Source organism: Sinocyclocheilus rhinocerous, unplaced genomic scaffold (assembly GCF_001515625.1).
Source record: "Sinocyclocheilus rhinocerous isolate Xijiao unplaced genomic scaffold, SAMN03320098_v1.1 scaffold20, whole genome shotgun sequence".
Taxonomy (NCBI): Eukaryota; Metazoa; Chordata; class Actinopteri; order Cypriniformes; family Cyprinidae; genus Sinocyclocheilus; species Sinocyclocheilus rhinocerous.
Window position 1 is genome coordinate 1867034 of NW_015640468.1, and position 24369 is coordinate 1891402.

At 38.1% G+C, this 24369-nt stretch overlaps 1 protein-coding gene across 2 annotated transcripts in view; it reads right to left on the reverse strand.

Annotated features, from left to right (window-relative positions):
- LOC107753125 (nuclear receptor corepressor 2-like) overlaps nt 1–24369 on the reverse strand; it is a 151900-nt gene that overhangs the window by 94473 nt on the left and 33058 nt on the right. For both annotated transcript variants that reach the window (XM_016569249.1, XM_016569248.1), the window contains exons 2-3: nt 9757–9953; nt 8794–8924 (exon numbers count right to left, since the gene is read on the reverse strand). In XM_016569249.1, coding sequence (XP_016424735.1) covers nt 8794–8924; nt 9757–9858 — 233 coding nt within the window. In that variant the 5' untranslated portion in view covers nt 9859–9953. The remainder of the gene's footprint in view (nt 1–8793; nt 8925–9756; nt 9954–24369) is intronic.

Consider the following 24369-nt stretch of genomic DNA (forward strand, 5'->3'; position numbering starts at 1 on the left):
AGACTTGCATGACATAAAAAAAGACTTGCGTAGCATATAACGGTTACAGTAACTTGGGACAATGTCAATAAGAGTTCTGTGCGGACCACAAACACCCCTGACTGGGTTAGAGGTGTGGCTGAATCCGTATTCAGAAAGGCACGGAAAACAAATAACACGTTCTACGGAGCCACTAAAGGGACATGGTTAGCCGCTTGCTAACGGTAGCCTGTTACATTACAGTACGTAACATTTCACTTACCACAAAAACAGAGTAAGGAGAGATGACTGATAGGTTGATGGCGAATGATTTGCAAATCCTGAGCACCACTGATCTTTTTTTACAACATCCAATCTTGTAAAATGTGTGGTAAGTACTGCCGAGTGCTGCTCCGTAAGTGTGATCACGAATCTCGAAAGTGAAAAGTAAAAAACAAACGTGCGTTCAAAAGCGATTTAAATGCCCCGCATATTAATAACGGCTCCCTGATGCCCGCAGTTTATATACAGTATAATTACCCAAAAGGGACATGGTTAGCCGCTTGCTAACGGTAGCCTGTTACATTACAGTACGTAACATTTCACTTACCACAAAAACAGAGTAAGGAGAGATGACTGATAGGTTGATGGCGAATGATTTGCAAATCCTGAGCACCACTGATCTTTTTTTACAACATCCAATCTTGTAAAATGTGTGGTAAGTACTGCCGAGTGCTGCTCCGTAAGTGTGATCACGAATCTCGAAAGTGAAAAGTAAAAAACAAACGTGCGTTCAAAAGCGATTTAAATGCCCCGCATATTAATAACGGCTCCCTGATATCCGCAGTTTATATACAGTATAATTACCCAATGCTATGCACTCCCATCCAGTATCTGTTCCCTTTAGGGGTTCCATTCTTTGAAATGGAAATGTCCTAGCCTTATGAGCAGTTCATTTATGCTAATCGACAGACTATGTTAATAGTCATGTTAATACGTTATGTTAATAAGTGCCGTCATTCGGTTGTGTTTATTATATTAATATGTTTCAGCACATTACAATCATTATATGGCTTGAGTTAAAGGGTTAGTAAACCCAAAAATTAAAATTAGCCCATAAATTACTCACCCTCAAGTCATCTTAGATGTATATGACTTTCTTCTTTCAGATGAATCCAGTCAGAGTTATATTAAAAATTGTCTTTGATCTTTCAAGCTGTTTCATGGCACTCAGCGGGTGTTGCATGCATCAGTCCAAAAGCAGTTAAATAAAATGCGCCCATCCATTAAAAAAAAAAGTGTCTCACACAGCTCCGGGGGGTGAACAAAGGCCTTCTGTAGCGAATCGATGCGTTTTTGTAAGAAAAATATCCATATTCAAGACGTAATCATCACTTTAATCTAGCTTGCGCTCACTGTTGTACACTGGAAGCAGTTACAGGCAGATGACTTTTGTAACATTATAATCTTTTTGATCAATTTAAAGCATCCTTGCTAAATAAAAGTATTATAAATCAAATAAAATTTAAATAAAAACTTTAAAAAAAAAACATTAAAAATCTTACTGTTAAAAAACTTTTGACTGGTAGTGTAGGCTGATTATTCTTATAGATTGAAACAAATGTGCTTCAGCCAGGATAAAGAATATGAAAAGTGCTCTGAGTTGCTGCAAAAAACAAAAAAATTGAGCAACAACAAAAACATGTTGCTGGAGACGGGCTTATTATTGAAAATGCAAATTCATTCTCTGCCAGCATGAGGCGCTTTTAGAGTGATAAAACTAGCGGTTTCCCCAGTAACGGCTGTAATCAAATCAGCTCTGCGCATGAACGCTACTTTATCAGATAAAATGAAAATGTCATCGAAACTTTTCTGAAGAAACTTTTCTGAAACTTGTCAGTTTCCTTTAAAGATACATTCACATAAATCACCCGCGCCGTGTTATGATTTTGAAATGTGCAGTGCTCATGTTTATTCAACGAAATCAAACGCCACAAATAAATCAATGAATGGGAAACACTGATGTAGATCGAAATATCGGAAATGTGTTTAAAAATCATACCACCGTTATTGAAAAAAATTATATTGCGATACACATTGATATTGAATTATTGTCCAGCCCTATGTTACTTATTATACAATCGCATACAGCTGCTTAATCATGGCCTAAGAACAGTTCAAAGAACCAGTCATATTGGAATTGTTTTTAATTGAAAATGCATTAGTGTATGAACAACCATTATTAAATCAAATTGTTGAAATTTAATTCAAATGGTGTCTTTAATAGATGATGACAATATTGATATCTAGACAGTAGGTTGGCCAATGACCAGTTTCATCTAGACATATATAATACAAATTAATGACAGCAAATAAGATGTAACCGGCCAAGCAGGGTCTGTTATTGACTCAATTCAATTTAGTAACTTTTATTATTGTGCCAGACCTATTCATTAGAATAAAGGTGCGGTCACATTCACCATTGTTCAGAGAATTTTCACTGGCAAAATACAGAAATCTTGAATCACATGGATTCAATGCTTTGACCAAGAGAACGCTGCTTGAAAGTGATTTCTCTGTGAGCGGTGTTTCATGACAATGGACCTTTTCCCCACAAAATTTCACTAATGTGACTGCAAATATCCTAAAGCAAAACATTTAAGAGCCAAAAGATGTTTTAGCTGCCAAACTACATAATTGTTTAATTTTTATTTATTGAAAGAACAGATGCAATTTATGTCACATTAAATAACTAAAGCAGGCACAAAAGAGAAATAAAGATTTAGCCTATAGTGTCTTTCACTAATAATCACAAATAGATTTTAATTTAAAATATCATAATTTGCAGTGCTTCTCAATTTCAGCAGAATGACAGGAAAGCCTAGTGTGTTGCGTCTGGAGTGTTCACGTTCGTTTGTGTCTCTGCCCTGATGAGTTCACTGGTGTAACTAATCTAAACCAGAGCAAAGGCAACACATTAGCAAAAAGCAATGTATGAAATGCTTGAAAACACACACTATAACCAAAATCCCCCAATTTCAATAGGCACTTGGCACTTACTAATCACATCACACTGCAGCTTTCATACATGCTCTCACTCGGTTTCTGTGATTGGGCAAGATAATCTGATCTGCTGGCAGGATTACAGGTGCATCTCAATAAATTAGAATGTCGTGGAAAAGTTCATTTATTTCAGTAATTCAACTCAAATTGTGAAACTTGTGTATTAAATAAATTCAATGCACACAGACTGAAGTAGTTTAAGTCTTTGGTTCTTTTAATTGTGATGATTTTGGCTCACATTTAACAAAAACCCACCAATTCACTATCTCAACAACACAGAGTCACACACACAATGAGAGAGAGAAAGAAAGACACAGAGCAACAGAGAGAGGTTTAACTGGCCCCTGACCTCGTTCTGAATTGAGGACAGATCATGTGTGCTGAATGCTTGAGCTACTGTAGAGGACCTTTGCCCTTGTACTGATGTAATGCTCTCTGTCTCTCCTCTTCTGCCATCATTCCCTCTCACTGTCAGTCTTTCACTCACACAATTACCCACCCTCTTCCTTTCCATCCATCTTGCTTTAATCTCCCTTCAATCCCTTATTATCTCTCTCTTTCTGTAGAGGATAAAAGGTGATAAGACCACAAAACACCTTTTCAACCCCTATCACTTATGTTATCACAAAACAACACAAAAGGCTAAAAGGACCAAAGACAGAGCATAATTTACACAGCCAAAACTAGACCAAAACAAAAAAGGGGGCTACAACTGCTCCAAGTGTGTTCGATTCTTTGCTTCGTATCATGCAGCCATACTTCTTAAAATTTACTTTAGATTGTAGAACATTTGATTATGTATGCTACGAAATTTTAATAGCACTAGTGGTTCTTCATCTTACTTGGACGCCCATCAAAAAAGCAAGTTGACACTTCTGCAGTGGAGAAGGAAAGGATGTGGAAGAGCAGACATAAACACCTTATCCACACACAAACACTTTAGTATTCAAGTTAATCCATCCTACCAGCAGCTCTTGGTATCTCAGGGGGTGTTAATCCATCTCCTGCGAGAACAGCCAGCCCTACTGTACCAGGCTCTGATTATACAGCTCAGCTCAGCTCACACACACACAACACATTCAACATTCAGACTGAGGAGAAACACAACTATTCCCAATACACCCACGCACATATTCAACACTATGCTTCTTATATGGCAAAAAGAATCACAGTATTGGAAAGGGAAAACATCATATTTTTAACCTAGCATGCACAGACATATACACATACAAATATTACTGCATTAAAGCAACAATGGTATGGATGAGAGATGTTTCTGGTTCTGTTCATCGATTGTTGATTGGATGGAAGCAGATCTGAATAAACATTTGTAGTCAAGTGGAGTAGTCTGATATACTTCAACAGGTTACCAGAGAGAAGTCTGTTATTTCATCATAGTAAAGACATTTTGACTAAAAATTATAAATGGATGAATTGTTCACAATAAGATTAATAATATACAAAAAAGTTAAGGTGAATTTCAATTTTATGCTGACCTCAAGCAAGAGATAGGTTGAAAACTACTGGCTCGACAGTGCTTGTGCCAACAGATGTAGACTAAATAAAAACAAACAACTAATATGGCTCCTCCTCTGATAGCTGAGTACAAACACTGAAGAACGTCACAGATTCCCACTGGAGTACCACTTCAGATAACGCTGGAAGTAAATTTATCCTCTCATATTTAAAGTGACATTCTATAGCAGGCGGCCAATTGGCGGCCCGCGGGCCCATTCCGGCAAGCCAAATCATCTTCATCTGGCCCGAGGGAAGAGTACGTGCACATGCGCCTTGAATTGATTTTGCACTAATTAGATTGTCCACAGGGTGGCAACACTGGTACGGGTCGTTGTTTTACACAGCCAAAAAAGAAAAGGAAAAGACACAACAACAACAATCTACCGGAGACCGCAACATCAATAGACGGCAGTGTTGACAAGCGCTTGTGTGAAGGGGTTATGAGATATCCACAACTCTAGTTTAAACTAGGGATGCACGATATTGGATTTTTGCCGGTATCTGATATGCCGATATTTTTCAACTTATTTTGGCCGATAGCCAATGCCGATACTGATATATTTCCTTTTGTCTGGAAACAACACCAAATCTCTCCTGTGATTATAAACAAATTATTTTACATTTTGGTTAGTTTTTATCAAAAACTTACCTTTTAGAATTAAATAAACAATAAAGTTGTTTTATAATAAGGGTACATTGAAAGCTTTGAAAATAGCTATAAACCAATCCATTTTTTTTTCAGACAGATACAGTGGTAACCTTAAAAGTTGAAGATTTAACATTTATAAATGGTCTAAAGCAAGAGTTGTACAAATTCTGAAAATATTTTAGAGCTCCTTGTATTTAAGTTTTCATGATCCATTTGAAAATATATATACATTATACATTAATAAATAAATCTGTATATAAAATTATTTAATTTACAAGTGTCATGTTTGTAATTTTTATTCATGTAAGCTATAGCTTCTGACTTTAAATCAAAACATAATCGTGATATGACATCAATTATTTCTATCTATGGTATCGAGCTTATATATATGTATATATGTATGCATATATATATATATATATATATATATATATATGTGTGTGTGTGTGTGTGTGTGTGTGTCTCACGTGTGAGCCACATCTCTGAGTGTCACAGTCGCGGACCGACTGTGCAGACCTATCGGTGTATTAGGCTATAGTAATACCACGAGCAGACTGCTCCGTACGTTTTCGCATCGCTCTCGCGGATGTCAAACACTGATCGATCTGCGCCTTACTGACGTTGATGAGATTAACCCCTTAGGTATCGAAATTTGGTACCGAACGACGAGACGTTTTTCGATACTCTATGGTATCGAGGCAATTCGGTCGGTGCCTAAAAAGTATCGAACTCGATACCCAGCCCTACCGAGCTGTTCTGTAAATTATCGCAACCAGGTATTATGCATTTACATGACGAAGGCAAAGCTAGCTAGCAAACTGTAGGCTGTAGTAACTAACAATAATGACAGTAACTCGCAATTGAGCGGGCGAAGCACTTATGATCATGCGCTCTAGTTATATTAGGTGTGTTCGACTTGAAGCAGCGCTGCGCGTAACGATCAGCGTATGACATCAAAGTACTGCGAGAGCAATTCAAATGCATGGAGCCATCTGCTCTCTATGGCACTCACTGTACTTTGATGTCACACACCGATCGGTCTGCGCAGCGCTGCTTCAAGTCGAACACACCTCTTATTATAGTGTTAGGGGAGGGGCCATGCTCAGTGGCTCCACTGCATCATCGAGTCACGATTTTAGCCCTGCCCAAAAAATCCTGAACACGAAAATGGTGAAAAACTGTTTAACGGTCTAACTCCACAATTAAGTACTACATTGTTCACAGTCTTTTTTAACATGTTTCAGCAATGCATTTCTAACATTTATAATGTGTTTAGAAACAATTCTCAGAATTGACTTTACCCAGACTTTAAACAAGTATAAAGGTGGTGTTATCGGTCATAACTTCTGGCTAGAAATAGCGCAGACACTAGACGAAGATGATTATCAAATGGAGCATAATTTGAAAGGCTGCACGTTTTGCTGTATTCACACGCTGAGCCGCTTCAGACAGTGTGCCAGTAGCACTTCAACGGACAAAAACACACAATTTTGTCAAAATGCGCAGTTTTTGGCGAGTGACCTTGTAAACGTCTTAAATGAGTTATAAAGTCCTAAATTACAGTAAAGATTTGGGAGATCCGGCCCTCAAATGAGTAAAACAGTAAGCAGAGTAAAAATTACATGGGTCATGACAAAACAGGACTTTGTGTCCAGGCCTAATGCATCCCCTTAAGCAGCATCTTGAATGAGAGTAAAACTTTCATTCAATGTTGGCCATTGCTGTCACAGTCTTCTGCCACAATTTTGAAGGGCTCAGCAATAGATTGTGGGCAGAATGGGCAACTAGCCTGAAGGACATAAATGGACAGGACTGAACAGACAAGATCTCAGTGCAAGGCAACTCTGGCAGCCACAATATAGTTTGTTTGTGTGCATGTTTTGTACCTTTCACTGCCTGGTTGAAATTCAGACAGAAGGGATGGTCTGCGGCGGTGAGGGTGGGCCAGGGATCCATGGGGCAAATGGGAACCATAGTTCCGAGCGTGAGGATGGTAGTCTACCAGTCCACCAACATCCTGAAATAAAAAACATGACACATACTCACATAATTAAATTATATAAAGAATGTGACTACTGAAATTAAATGCAGATGTTTCCAGATTTAATCATGCTTTTTATGACATGAAAATCAGAAAAAGATCCCAGATCAGTGCTAAATGCTGAGAGCAATTAGCCTAAATCTTTGGTACTCAAACCAAAGCTTATAGATTTTATACAGCCCTTTAGTTGCAGCTTAAAGTCTTACTTTTTGAATGAAACTGTTCACGTCATATCAGTCATGCACCTACTCTGGAAAGTAATCCATCCACGAAAATGAACTTCAGTCAAGAGTCTTAAACTCTGAAGTGTTACAAAGTTACTAGTTATATTGCTAGTTTAGGCTAAGTTCTACTAACACCAATATTAGGATTACCACATTTTTGGCATCAAATGGTACAGGAAAACATGAACATCTGCTTTGTGTCAGACAAAGGACATATTCCAACATGAACAAAGGTTTGGAGGATGAAGTGTTGTTCCACTTGGCTTAGCAAACTGTAGGCTGTAGTAACTAACAATAATGACAGTAACTCGCAATTGAGCGGGCGAAGCACTTATGATCATGCGCTCTAGTTATATTAGGTGTGTTCGACTTGAAGCAGCGCTGCGCGTAACGATCAGCGTATGACATCAAAGTACTGCGAGAGCAATTAAAATGCATGGAGCCATCTGCTCTCTATGGCACTCACTGTACTTTGATGTCACACACCGATCGGTCTGCGCAGCGCTGCTTCAAGTCGAACACACCTCTTATTATAGTGTTAGGGGAGGGGCCATGCTCAGTGGCTCCACTGCATCATCGAGTCACGATTTTAGCCCTGCCCAAAAAATCCTGAACACGAAAATGGTGAAAAACTGTTTAACGGTCTAACTCCACAATTAAGTACTACATTGTTCACAGTCTTTTTTAACATGTTTCAGCAATGCATTTCTAACATTTATAATGTGTTTAGAAACAATTCTCAGAATTGACTTTACCCAGACTTTAAACAAGTATAAAGGTGGTGTTATCGGTCATAACTTCTGGCTAGAAATAGCGCAGACACTAGACGAAGATGATTATCAAATGGAGCATAATTTGAAAGGCTGCACGTTTTGCTGTATTCACACGCTGAGCCGCTTCAGACAGTGTGCCAGTAGCACTTCAACGGACAAAAACACACAATTTTGTCAAAATGCGCAGTTTTTGGCGAGTGACCTTGTAAACGTCTTAAATGAGTTATAAAGTCCTAAATTACAGTAAAGATTTGGGAGATCCGGCCCTCAAATGAGTAAAACAGTAAGCAGAGTAAAAATTACATGGGTCATGACAAAACAGGACTTTGTGTCCAGGCCTAATGCATCCCCTTAAGCAGCATCTTGAATGAGAGTAAAACTTTCATTCAATGTTGGCCATTGCTGTCACAGTCTTCTGCCACAATTTTGAAGGGCTCAGCAATAGATTGTGGGCAGAATGGGCAACTAGCCTGAAGGACATAAATGGACAGGACTGAACAGACAAGATCTCAGTGCAAGGCAACTCTGGCAGCCACAATATAGTTTGTTTGTGTGCATGTTTTGTACCTTTCACTGCCTGGTTGAAATTCAGACAGAAGGGATGGTCTGCGGCGGTGAGGGTGGGCCAGGGATCCATGGGGCAAATGGGAACCATAGTTCCGAGCGTGAGGATGGTAGTCTACCAGTCCACCAACATCCTGAAATAAAAAACATGACACATACTCACATAATTAAATTATATAAAGAATGTGACTACTGAAATTAAATGCAGATGTTTCCAGATTTAATCATGCTTTTTATGACATGAAAATCAGAAAAAGATCCCAGATCAGTGCTAAATGCTGAGAGCAATTAGCCTAAATCTTTGGTACTCAAACCAAAGCTTATAGATTTTATACAGCCCTTTAGTTGCAGCTTAAAGTCTTACTTTTTGAATGAAACTGTTCACGTCATATCAGTCATGCACCTACTCTGGAAAGTAATCCATCCACGAAAATGAACTTCAGTCAAGAGTCTTAAACTCTGAAGTGTTACAAAGTTACTAGTTATATTGCTAGTTTAGGCTAAATTCTATTAAGATCAATATTAAGGATTACAAATATTTGGCATCAAATGGTACAGGAAAACATGAACATCTGCTTTGTGTCAGACAAAGGACATATTCCAACATGAATAAAGGTTTGGAGGATGAAGTGTTGTTCCACTTGGCTCCTGAGCTGAATAGGGTTAAGTACCACTGATTTAGATTTTCTGTGTGGTTAATAAGACCAGACAGTAATCTCTGCTGGATGAAGATGATGGCTGAGGGTAAAATCTCACATGATAATCTTAGGTAATGCAAGATAATCCTTTGTTACTAAATTCTGGCCAACTATTACAACATACAATAAATAACAGTTAGTGTAACAGTTTTTCTTAGCTCACAGGTCAAAGTCCCAGGTTACAAATTAGTGATAAATAAATTGAATTTTTTTTGAAAGATTTAAAGATAAAAAAAACTGAGGTTTTGTTTTGTAGTCAGTGCAGTACCGTATGGGCTCTCAGCTGCAGAGGAAGGGTGGCGGAACTGGGAAGGTGACGAGCGTCCACAGCCCTCCGACCCTGAGGCACTGGCTGAGGGTGCGAGGACATGCTGACGATGCAACTTCCTCTACACACTAAAAGTGGGTGTGGTCTTGTCACAAACACTGTGCATCATGGGGCGTTGAGTCCTGGCAGTCACCGACCTGGAAGGAATGAGAGAGAAAACATTATAGATTAATTGTTAATAATAATAAATATTTGTTAACACAACAATCAATCTGTGGAGTAAAACTAAATTGTGGGCAAAATCATACAGTGTGCACCAAACTTCAGAAAGCCAGGATAAGCAACTGAGAGTTTGATGAGTGAGAGAGAGAAAGAGAGAGAGAGAAGACCTAGCCACCACCTGCTGCTGGCCGGATACATGTCGGCACACTGTGTGAATGAATGGATCACTCTGTATCCCCCTCTATATACTCTTCTTCATTCTGTCTCTTTCTATCCTCATTAGGGCAGCTGGTGTGCTCTGCTGCATGATGATACACTCTTTTTCACAGATACAGCAAAAATACACAGTATGGCTACACCAAGTTAATGTTCAAAGTCCCTTTAAGGCAAGTCTGTTCACTCAGCAACTATATTGGTAACATCCCTGGGTAGCTATTTTTTATGTAGACCACAGGCATGTATGTACAGCTCATATCTATTTAAATAAGGACAGACAAATCGTATTAAACAATGCCTAGATCAGAGCTGCCCAAACTTTTTCCTACAAAGGGCCAAAAATCAAACTTGATTGAGGGTTGTGGGCTGAAAATAAACACTGCATTATACCAAACTGTATTAAATCAATACGGGGGGGGGGGGCGCCAGATTTTTTTTAATAGGTTTAATGGGGGGGCGACCAAAAAAGTTTGAGGACCACTGGTCTAAAGTTAACAGACAGTGTTTAAAAAGTGCAGTCCACATGTTTACATGTGTTTATTACAGTGACTTTGAATTACCTAAAGTAGTGTGGTAAAGCAACAGATTTGTTTTTATATTTATGCAATCTACTTTAGTTTGTGTGATTTGTTACTGACTTTCATATTAATGTTTACACAAGGCTTATTTGTCAGTGTTTTATGTTGTCATAATTATTACATGCTTACAAGGTTGGCAGTTCAACAAATCAGTCAATATACTGTGATTGTAGTAGTTGTTAAATAAAAAGGTCATTCATATCAATTCATGCATCACCTAATTTCAATGTAACATATAGGCCTGGCCTACAGAAAAGAACATTTATGTTTAATCTATCTAATAGTGTGTTGGTCATACTATACAATGATTTATAGCTCATAAAGAGCTTTAAAAAATAATTGCATATTAAATCACAATCACAATTTTTTTTTTACTTTAATTAAAGGTTAGATATTTTCTTTTTAATTTCTGAATGAAAGATCAAGTGGATAAACAATGCGGATTTATTTTCACAGCCTTCTTTGATCATATTTACCGAGGGTATTAATAATTTTGAGCACAACAGTATATGTAGGAAGACTAAGTATAGAAAGAGTTTTGTTCCTACAGCTATATGCGTTTTAAACACATAGGAAATCAACCATCGTCTTATGCTTATGCATTTGTTTTGTTGTGTTATAGACGCACCCTCTGTGGAAATGAATTTCCTCTCTGAGGACAAATAAATTATCTATCTATAATTTGGCTATTATTATCAAATTGCCCCACCATTTCACTTCAGCACCGCATTTCACACATACACGCAAATGAGGATTAGACCCTGTAGCCGGGTGAAGGAGTCTCCAATCACAAACACAGACGTACATCGTCTGCTGATATAAGGTATTGCATTGCACTTTAACAAGTAATCTGAAGTGAACGGCCTATATAGGAGCAATATTTTAACCGCGCCTTCACTGAGTTTAATGCCACAATTATGTTAGAACGCATCTCATTCTTGTTTCTGTGGCGGTGCGTCGGCCTCGTCATGGGGCGCACGGTCCTGAGCGCTCTATGACTGATGTATACGTTCAATTTAACTTTACTCCAAATATATTAACTTACCTGTTTTAAATACTTTTATATTCAACGTGTTTGTTTAACTGTTAGACTGTGTTAAATTGTTGGTCTTTAAAATAAATCTACTCACCGTTGACTGATTTTGCAGACCTGACAACTTCCGTGCGCCGATGCGGCAAACTTGTCACAGGACGTGAGGTCCTAATAACAATTTATGACTGTTGCATCGTAATATGAACTAGCTGTTTTAAATATTTTTTATATCTAACATACAGTGGGTACGGAAAGTATTCAGACCCCCTTAAATTTTTCACTCTTTGTTATATTGCAGCCATTTGCTAAAATCATTTAAGTTAATTTGTTTGAAAGTATATTATTTAGATTAGTGTTGCTTCCACGCGCGCGGTTTAAAACACCAAATAGTTATGAAATAGCCTATGACAAGTACAGAGAGTCTTCTCTCTTGACCCCACCCACCCATGCACAATAATATCATGTATCGGTAGGGTTGGGTATCGTTTGAATTTTTTCGATTCCGATTCTGCTTATCGATTCCGATTCTTATCGATTCCTAGTTTCGATTCCAATAAGATAAAAAATCGAATATAAAAAAAATTAAGTCAAACATTTAGATGTCAAACATTTATTCTGTCTTTTTACAAAGCATTCTGTTGCAGCTGAATAACACAAGCAAAAATCAGCAGCCTACAGAACACTGCAAGAGGAATTTTGCCTCTAATTTGTTTTTAGATATTTTGTGTTTAGATATTTATATTTTACGGGAGTTCCTCAAATCATTTTATTCTCCCGCATCCCGCACACACACAAGTATCTACCCACCCGCACTCGCACATTAACGCTGTTGCGTCGGGTCCCACGGGAGTGCAAGTCTCTACTTGGAAGAGCCAGGACATTTTTTTTTTTATCTCTTTTATAACTCCAATCGCATTCATCTGAAAGAAGAAAGTCATATATACACCTAAGGTAAATAGGTGAGTAAATCATGGGGTAATTTTCATTTTTGTGTGAACTAACCCTTCAACTACTGTACAACTACCTGCGATAGCCAATGAGAGTGAGCAAGCGTCACCTACCGGTTGTTGCGTGCTTCTATAGCTGAAACTTGGCAGCCACAAACATGCCATGAAAGTAGAGTACAGAGAAAGAACTTCACCCATATTATTTTTTTTCTATTTTGTTTTCACTGTACTACAGAATGAGCGCCAGAAGAGCCAGCTGACAACGTTGATTGTCCTCCATGTGTTTTTCTTCTCAAGTCACGTTTGACATTGGTGACCCTGGACCACAAAACCAGTCTTAAGTCGCTGGGGTATATTTGTAGCAATAGCCAAAAATACATTGTATGGGTCAAAATTATTGATTTTTCTTTTATGCCAAAAATCATTAGGACATTAAGTAAAGATCATGCTCCATGAAGATATTTTGTAAATGTCCTACTGTAAATACATCAAAACTTCATTTTTGATTAGTAATATGCATTGCTAAGAACTTCATTTGGACAACTTTAAAGGCAATTTTCTCAATATTTAGATTTTTTTGCACCCTCAGATTCCAGATTTTCAAATAGTTGTATCTCGGCCAAATATTGCCCTATCCTAACAAACCATACAAAGGAAAGCTTATTTATTCAGCTTGATGTATAAATGATGAATCTCAATTATAAATTATAAATCTCAATTTCAAAAAACTGACCCTTATGACGGTTTTGTGGTCCAGGGTTACATTGGGCATCCAATGGAATGATATTACAAACCCTTTCATACTATCAGGCAGTTCTAGTTAAAAATGAAAGAATAGCCCTTTACACTCTGTGGTTTCAGATAAACGGGAAGTAGCACTATCACACTAACAAACACAAATGCACATAGACATGCTTCCCTGAAAGTGCTTTTCCCCAGTGGCTGCTGTGTGTCATTAGCCCTCCTGCTCAATACAAACAAACCTCTGCCATCTCAAGGGGCCCCACAGCTTCTCTCTCTCAGAAACACAAATTTCCATGTGAGAGAAGTCTGTCTCTATAGATGAACAGTGAGTGTTGTCAAATACTTTGACATTAAAACAAGGAGTCAGGTCCTCTGCTTTAAAGCCCTGTAGCTCTTCTACTACACAGAGTGGCATGCTACCGTCCGCCTTCCTTCCTGTCTTTCACTGAATGATTTACATGGAAATAGCAGTGTTTTACTGTGCTGGGTATATGTGTGCTGGGGGAGGAGATTCAACAGTCCAGGAATGTTTGGAGCTCTGAGGAGGAACAGAAAGTCTTTGTCATCCTGAAGGTACTTTGTAGACTCACACATTCACATGAACACACATGCAGGATCAAATCAATCACACATTACTCACAGAAAACACATGTCTGATATGTGTTCCTTGTTTTTGCTATAAGACCACTTCTTTAAGGAAAACTTTTCAACTTAATGTTTTTGCTCTGCATTGGTTATAATGATAATGAAGATTACCATAGTGCGTACAAAAAACACACAACTACAATGTAAATAATTTTTGTTGTTTTCACAGTAAATCACTGTATTCTCAATAGTGCCCTACTGTACAATTTGCATACAGTATGTTACTGTGAATTTTGTGGTTTTCACAGTATTATTACTGTATTATTCTCAGCAGTTTCCTACTGTATACGCTGTATGCAGTATGTTACTGAAGATTTTCAATGCATTCTGGGAAAATAAATACAGTAGTACTCCTCCTCGCACAACGGCTCTGTGACAGACTCGTCGTGAAGATGAAAGCACACAAGAGAGTAGGCTATGGTAAGTTAACTTTAATTTTCGACCTTTTAATCACTTTATACGTTTTATTCTGATGTTATTTGCAAGATAAAGAGCATCTGAGTGAGCGCTCAATTTCCGAGTAAACTGCGTTAACTGGCCTTTTCCTCCCGGAGCGGCGCTGGCAGACCAGTGGAGAGACATGTTGTGAAGACAAAAGTCCTAAGAGTATGTTAAATTGGTAAGTATATGTTACAGTTTTTTGTACATATTTTAATGTTACATGCTCACTTTCCCAGTAAAGCTGTGCTACTAGTATTTTTCTCCTGCAGCGGCGCTGCCAGACCGGCGGGGAGACTTGTGAAGAAGAAAAGCTGTTCGAGTACATTGAATAGGTAGGTCAACTTTAAAACATATGCATTTTCCTTATTTGTTTTATACCAATGCTATTTGCAAGGCATAAATACGACTGAGTTAATAAATGTCTGTAAGTACATCGGAGCGGGTGCTCATTTCTCAGTTAAGCCGTACTAACTAGCATTTCCCTCCTGCAGTGGCGCTGGCAGACCTGCTGGACAGACGGGAAGAGTCGTTGCGATAAAGACAAACTTTTTTTTTTTTCTTTGAAATAATAACATTACAAATGGACACAAGTACAGTAAGTAATTAATACTTCAGGGTAACTTAAAAGGGATAAAGACAAACTTTTTGAGATTATATATATTATGTATTCTATATATAAATAACAGTATCATGCTGTACTTTGTTTTTACAGTACGCTTAAAATGACTTTACTTAGTTTTACAGCGATTTTACTGTGGTAAGAAATATAGCAACTACTGGATAATTTTTGCCAGTAAGTTACTGTTAATTTTACAATAAACATTTTACAGTGTACTGTTTAAAAGTTTGGGGTCAAAATGATTTTATGTTTTTCAATTAAAATGTATTTTCAAATATAATTTATTGCTGTAATGCCAAATCTGAACTTTCAGCGGTTATTACTTCAGTGTCACATGTTCCTTCAGAAATCATTTTAATAAGCTGATTTGATGCTCAATAAACATGTCATATTACTGTCAATGTTGAAAGCAGTTGTACTGCATAATAATTTTTTTTTTTTTTTTTGTGGAAACTGTAACATTCAGGATTCTTTGATGAACAGACAGTTCAAAGAACAGCATTTATTTGAAACAGAAACCTTTGGTAAAATTATAAATGTCTTTACTGTCACTTTTGGTCAATTTAGAACTGTGAAGCTAATAGTTTCACACTTGTAGAAATTATTTTCTAAACATTTTTTTTGCCATCACCCTTTGCAGTTGTGACTCCAGGTGGAGGAACTTCTGCATTACTACCAGGGCTCGACGCTTACTTTTCTTTTTAGGAGCACTTGTGCTCCTAATTTAAAAAATTTAGGAGCACGTTCAAAATTTTAGGAGCACCTTCTAATCAATAATCCAAAATGTTCAGTCGCAAATGCGACTGAAATGGTCGCACTGTCGAGCCCTGATTACTACCACAAATTACTGTGGATAGTAGTTTACAGTCACTCTCTTTTCATGACATCCTTGCACACCAAAGTATTTAGCTGGTCACTACATGAAATGCAAACTCTCATACATAAGAACGAACTTTCAATAAAAGCAGGAGGTTATTACAATTACAGTTAACCTTTGCATTATGGGTTTAATCACATTCCCATTTACAGGCTTCACAGACCAGCCTCCCAAAGATGAGTTTCCGGAGAATGAAGATTTATTTAAAAAGGAAGACATTGGGTGTGAAGCGCACGTGTCCGGTTTGGCTGATCTACTGGCACAGTATGAACTGTGGAAATCTGGAAACAAACTTACCACTGTTTTCTGGCATCATCAAGCTTTGTGAACGAAAAACCACAACTGCTATGACAGACAGAGAGAGAGACTGGGAGAGAAAGTGAAAGATAAGAAAAGAGAAAGAGAGAAAAGAGAGTAGGAACATTGAAAGACTTGGAGAGTGGAATGAGAAGGAAAAGAGGAGATATCTCTCTATAACAAAGAGAGAGAGAGAGAGAGACTAGGCCCTCAGACAGAAGGGGAAACACATGCCCTGGCACAGATACAGACACCCACAGGCAAGCTCATGGCTGCCTGCCAACAACAAGAATGAACTCACTCACCCCTCGCTCTCTCTCTTTTCTCTCGTTCTCCCTCTTTCAATCACAGCACTCACTCATTCCCAACTCTTTCTTCTCCCTTTCTAGGAGTGGCTGGCTTTTGGAAGATCTCTCTCTCCCTTTCTTTCTCTCCACTTCGCTCGTGCGTTACATCTCTCTTCCTACCTTTTTCCACCTCTCGTTCTGCTGATAAACACACGGGCAGCTTGAAAGAACTGGAAAGAACCAGTGCTAACTGCCTTGCCATTAGCCACTGTGTATTTCTATCTCACACACATTTTAGGTTTTGACATCTTTTATTGACTCTCACAAAAGCTGAGCCCAGTTCTTCTGTCTGTCATGATGAATGTAACAAATAAGAGGGCTGGCGGTTCACGTTAGTGCTGGAAGAAAGGCATTCGCTGATGAGCCAAGATCAGATCCCTCCTGCTGGCCCAGTAATGTCAGAGACAGCATGAGGTGGGGCGGCCGAGCGTGCGTTCCCATCCATCTGCATCACCACTGTCTACACCACAACATCTCCCATAATCCCACAGCACAAAATGCCACTTCAATCAGCGCTGTCATTATCACCTCTAATTTCCCACCTTCAGCATTTAAACTCGAATTTTCAATCTGGGTTTTAGTTTGAATCTGACACTCTCTGTGACACGCGCACCACATTTAGACTGTAGAAATATAATTTCTATCCTCTGAAGACAGGCTGTATATCATCCGTCTCAGGAATATATACTGAGACGCACAGCTCTTCCTTCTCATTCGGTCAGTAGGGATTTTTCTTATTCAGCCTTTCTGTCAAATGGACCTTTCAGTTCCAGGATGCAAAAAATGGCTGTTAAAACTCAGATACTAGACTCAAAACTAGATCACTAATAGTATAATTTATGAAGCTGTCTAAATGAAAGCACTCAATATAGCATAGGCTACATTCTGTTTTAGGGGTGGGAATCGCAGGGTACCTCACGTCACGATACAATACGAGTCACGATACATGGCTCACGATACGATAATATCACGAATACAGCAATAATCGATATATTGCTAGATAATCCAATAACGATACATCACGATATCTGTCTAACTATGAAAACAAAATGCCTGTAAAAAGGTTAAGTGCAAGTTCTCTCTCTTTATTCAAGTCCAAGCTGATAGAAAACAGCACAAAAGGTTCTGTAAATCAAATTTAACATGTTAAGTAAATTAATCATTTTATTCTTGGACTCATTATTATCATCATATATATATATATGATATATATATATTAGGGATGTGCGGGTCTAGTCGACTAAACGGTACAGCTCCTACTAGTCGACACTGAAAACAATAGTCGATTACACGACAGAAAAAAAAACAAAACCATGATTTTATCATTCAAATTACCCTCATTTTAACATTGCATTTAAAACATTTTAAATAACAAGTTAAAATAAAACGTTTGAAAAATAATTATTTTTAAAAGTTTATCTGGGCGGAAACAACATTTTTACCTCAGACCTCACATGCGTTTTCCTCTTTTGCAAGCTCAGGTTCGTTATTTCAAATGCAGATGCATGGCAAGCATACACACTGCACACTTCTGCGCCGCATTACGGCTCTGACAAGGTTTTGTTTCGTCGTCCATGCCATAGGTGCAGATTTGTGTTTCTGCCGGACGGTGCCCACTGCCCACAACTGCATAACGCACACTTGTAGTATCTAAAGAGAGTGAGCATTCAGTTTTGTTGACATAAAACTGGAAGTGCCGGCGCCGCTCTCTCTCACTGGCTACGTTTACATGCACAATTTTTGGTTCAATCGGACTGAATTCATTCCGATTGATGAATCTGAATGTAGTGTTCACATGAACGCTAAAGAAAGTGATCGGGTTGATGTGCGTGTTTATATGTCACAAGCTTCAAATCGGAATAGATTTTTTTTTACATGCGCGCACTGCACAAATATAGAGTTTCTCACTGTTTGCGCATAATAACCAATCTCCTACACGGTTTATTTATTTGTTTTTAACAGCAGAATTAATATTTATTAATTTATGGATAAATATACATATAAACCGCTGTGCCGTGCTGCTCATTTATACAACACTTTAATCAAAAGGAAGAAGCGCTCGTTCTGCGCGTCATACGTCATTACGCTATTTCTGCGTCATTGCACATGCGCAGTTCTTTTAGTTTCGGGGTTCAATCCGATCGAGTGTTTACATGCACTCTCAATCGTATTAGAAAAGGAATAAACCACCCCCTTCAATCCGATCAAGCTCAATCGGATCGATTAAGGTGTTTACATGAAGGTTTTTCAGTCCGATTGAGCCGTCAATCCGATTACAAATGGATGATTTGGGTGCATGTAAATGTAGCCACTCATATAGTGAGGGAAATCCACCTGTGATCCGAGCGGAGAGGTTAGGCTACTCACGGACTCAATGTGCGCTCTGCAATGATAACGTGATCGATGCCTACAGTCCACGCTGATAGCTGTTCCAGGGCAGTTTTTTTAATTCTCATATAAGACTGCGGTGCATCTCTGATTTGTTGTTGGTCTATTTCTTCTTCGCTGTGAATTACAATTTCCGTTCATCTGACAATTAGCAATCTGGGAAGCGCCACCACAAGAAGTCTGTAGGTACTGCCACTCCGGTAAGCCAAAGTAGTAAACAGCCACAGTGTAGGTATGAATTTAGATCTTTTGTATGTTTAAAAAAATATCGATACTCTGGCACCAAGTATAGATATTTTTTTAAACATACAAAAGATCTAAATTCATACCTAAATGTCTCGCAGCCGGAAATATCGCGATAAATCGGCACATCGATTTATTGTCCCACATCTATTCTTTTTCATTCCTCCAGACCACCAGAGGCGATTTTTTTGCAAAAAAATCTAAATATTGAGAAAATCACCTTTAAAGTTGTCCAAATGAAGTCCTTAGCAACACATATTACTAATGACAATAAATTTTTCAATGTATGTACGGTAGGAATTTTACAAAATATCTTCATGGAACATGATCTTTACTTAATATCCTAATGATATTTTGGTATAAAAGAAAAATCGATAATTTTGACACATACACTGTATTGTTGGCTATTGCTACAAATATACCCGACTTATGACTGGTTTTGTGGTCCAGGGTCACAAATGCTGCAAATTTGTTCATTGATGGTGCATTAGCTATTGGTACTGAACTGAACCTTATTATAGAGTATTACTAATAATAAGATAAGGTCGAGAAAGAAATACCAACAGAGTCACATCATGACGTAGATGAGATGGGAGGATAGATAGCCGCAAATAGATTTTCCAAAAGGCTTTGACTTCGTTGAATAAACATGAGCACTGCACGTTTCAAAATTGAAACCCGGTGCGGGTGTTTTTATAATCACTGTATTTCTGAAGGAAACCGACTGTATTCAGAAAATTGTGGATGTCATTTTCATTTCATCTTGCATGTAATATCTGATAAAGCGAGTGAGTGGAGCGTTGCTTTGTGTACAGCGTTACCGGGGAAACCTTGATCTCTACCACTCCAAGGCGCCTCCTGCTGGCAGAGAATGAATTTGCATATATATGCCTCCACAAGTTTGTGGGAAACACTGCGATAGTTTTACTGAAATGAAACTGTCAAATGATCATGAAGTGACTCTCAGAGGGAGTCAGAGCAGTTCTGGAGATGTTGTTCATGTATTTATGTCCTCATGTAGTGAGACGATAGAAGCTGAAATCACCGCGAGCGTCGCACACTTTGTGTATGTAAATGGCACAGACGCGCGGTTTTGTTTTCTACACATACAGAGACATGCAGAACATGCAGGATTCATATTTAAATAGTATTTTTGCGGCTTAATATTTACAGATACTAGTCCATATCGCGACAATTTAAGTGTACTGACCTACTTTTGATTAATTCATCCAAACTTTGACAAATTCCATGACATTCCACGTCATACAGTAAATTACATTTATATGACTGGATTCAGTCCACATTTTCTGCATCGCGGAAATCATAGATAATATTGAGGTGTTTTGCAACTTCAGTGTAACTTTAGTGGATTGTGATTTATTGCAACTTAAGCAACGTCTGCTGCTGCCTTACCTTTGAGAGACAACTGACGCGTGATCACTGAAGCAGCTATCATATAAATGCTTAATATCGACGCTGATAATCGGTCGACCCCTAATGCACAGTGACTGCGAGCAGATAAGGTTATTGTGCCTACAGTGGGCCTGCTGTTAAAGACCTTTCCTGTGTGTGAACAAGACAGACTGTATTTCCGTTCTCTCCTCTGTACTTTCAGTTCTCTCCTCTGTACCACCCCTTCTCTCGACTTTCCTCCCTCTTTCCCCTCTCATCTGACCTTTCCATTGTTCTTTCAGCCAGTGGCCCCTGTAGGTTATTTGGGGTCACGATGTAGGGCAGCTGTCTGACCTCTGCGACGGGCTGTGAATAAAAACACCCTCCCCCTCCTAACACACAGTTAAAGCTGTCTATACTGTCTACATTCCCACTTCACTTTAATCCCTGGACTCGAGTCAAATCCCTACAGCTCTGCGCAAAATTACATTCAGGGCGATGAATGCTTATATCCACCTTCAAATCAGATCATCAGCCATCTGCCATCTAACACTGCTGATAAAGCATACCATAACTCATATTTACGGAGTTTCTGAAAGGATGTCAAATGGGAAAAGGCCAATAAACTGTATGCAGAGTAGGGCTGAGCGATTAATCGAAATAAAACTGAAATTGCCATATGGCTTAGTGCAATTTTCAAATCGGAAAGATTTATTATTTAATAAATAAATAAATATATGCACTGCGTGTTTTAGAGTGAAATGAGGCACTGTGTTCTTACATGAGAGCAGCTCATTATCCGCTGGTGTGCAGCATCTTGGTTCGCAGTAAATGCTGACCATGCGAACACCATCTCTGTATCTGCTCTTACTTTGGGTCGCTTTACATTTGGGATTGTGTTCCCAAGCCATTGCTTGCACAAACTTCAATGACTCCATGTGGTTTTCCATCAAAATAAAAGTTTATTACTTTAACATTTAAAAAAAGAAGCCATTAGGGCAGCCATAAACATCAGTATTGTAATTTTACAGTTGTAAAATAACATTTTTAGTAATATTTTTAATATTTCATTTAGTAATTTTTATATTTTTAGTAGTAGTAGTAGTAATTATTATTAATATTGTTGTTATTATTATTATTATCATGCCATATTGATTGATCTATAATCACAATTTGGCCATATTGTTTAGCTAGGACCCTATGAAATCCGTTTTATTTTTTTCCAAATTCTTTTTTAATGATTACATTAAATTTTATTAATCAAAAAGCATGTCTAATTAATTAAAATCATGAAACCAACTTAACATCAATATATTAAAAGTTTAACAAAAAAAAAATTTTTAGGTCCCTATGAAATAAATTTTATTTTTTCTCACATTCTGTTTTATTGTTACCAAATTATGTGTATAAGCATGTCTAATTATTGCATAAAACAACTTAATGTATTAAAGGGGTCATATGATGCTTTTTTAAAGATCATTATTTTGTGTATTTGGTGTAACAGAATATGTTGACATGCTTTAATGTTCAAAAAACACATTATTTTTCAAATACTGTACATTAATGTAGGTCCTCTATGCCCCGCCTCTCTCAAACGCTTCGTTTTCTACAAAGCCCCCTCCTTTCTCCCTGACATGGCTGCATCAACACTACTGCTGTTCCTGAAACCACGCCTTCTTTCTTTGCGTGCTCATTTGGGCGGCATTATGCAAATATTTTCACATAGTGAGGTAGATATGTGGGGCGTGTTAGAACGAGCCGTTTTAGGGGGGCGTGGCAGAGTCTTAACTTTGATAAAGAATATCTCTTTGGTTTTGAGACTTTAGTCTTTGCAACTTCAGGGATCTTATCTATGCACAATCAGCTTGTAACACTCCAAAGAGAAAGGAAAACTTGAAATCGCATCATATGACCCCTTTAACATTTATTTCTACAATAGCCCTATAAAAAAAATAAAAATAAAAAATTCTGTGTTGTGTATTTTAATTTTTCTGGTTATCAAATGAAGACATAAAACATCATTTATCTTTTAATTAAATGAAAACAAACTTTATTTTTGCAAACAAAGGGGGTTTACTATTAAAATTAAAACATGGGAGAAATATTGTATGATTATTCCTTTAAAATAAATAAGTTTTAATAATTTATTAGTAGTAGAAGTAGTAGTAGTAGTAGTAGTAGTAGAAGTAGAAGTAGTAGTAGTAGTATTAAATTCTACTGGACAATTTTACTGACACAATTTATTCCAGTTAAACCAAACTTTTATTTTGACAGGTTGCCGTGAATACCTTTACCCTTCTGTGTATATGATATGACAATAGTTTTACTCAAATGGAATGGTAAAATGCTCAGGAAGTGACTCTCAGAGCAGTTCTGGAGATGTTGTTCATGTATTTGTGTCCTAATTTAGTGAGATGGCAGACGCAGAAATCGCAGAGAGCGCTTCCAGTGTTTCCCATTCATTAACTAGACTGTGGCGGCCCGCCACAGTTTCATAATAAACCGAAGATATATTTATACTTCTCATATAACATAAAAGTTCTTTAACAATGTGTTTCACGCCATTGCGTTGGCAAGTATCCGTCAAACGAATTAAAACCGAAAGCGTAATATGACTTATCAAGTCTGTTTGCGCTGCTTGTTTCAAAGTGAAGCGCGCACATGATCGGCTCGTGATCAGGTGTTTTCCGCGTCTCAGAGCGGCTCAGATCACAGTGACTGCAGTGAACTCCGTTATTGAATGTGCTGTTGAAATTTTGCGAGCCCTGGGAATAAACCTCCACAAATTCGTGACGTGTTTTCTAAAAGTTTCAACTGTTTTGTGTGCGACGCGAGTGCAGCAGTCAAATTTGTCTGTCTAAAAAATGCGCTGAATATGCGTTCTGTGTGAATAGCTTGGTTTCGGTTTTAACCTAATCAAGATCTTCCCCGCATTGAGCTTCTATATTTCTCTAATATTTTGAATGAATAACGCAGCAGCGGCGTCTCGTGGGCTAGACTAACAAAACATTAAAATGCAACAACGTCACTTACATCATTCTCACCGCATCTCACGCGCCACCGATGACACTCCCTGATGCACACCTAACATTCAAATGCAAATGTTTATTTTAAATTCGACTAATATTCATTCTTTATTCACAATCTTCTCATCACAGGCAGGCACAGCACTCATGTTCGTGTTTGTGTGTGCTGTCTGCGTCACTCATAGTACGTGCCTATATCGTGCGCCATATCGAACATTTTTTCTATCGTTATCGAAGGTGTACCGTCGATAAATATCAATACCGTTTTATTGCCCAGGCCTAATTTCCACTCTGCTTTCTAATATACATCTCTTACCCATCCCCTACCTCTCAAAACACACAGACGAGCACAGACCAACCCCAACTCACCTGTATATCAATTCCTAGACCATATTCAGCACTCATGTTTTGACAAAAACCAACATGACCACACAGAAGATCCCCAAACAGCACATGTGAACTCAACCAGAGTGTAAATTAACAAATCTAAAATAGGCCTACAAAAGAAGAAATACAGTTACTATGCGCTCATACGCCGAATGCATACAGAAGCATGCATGCAACCTGGTCTCTTTAACAAGCACACACACAGAGGAGA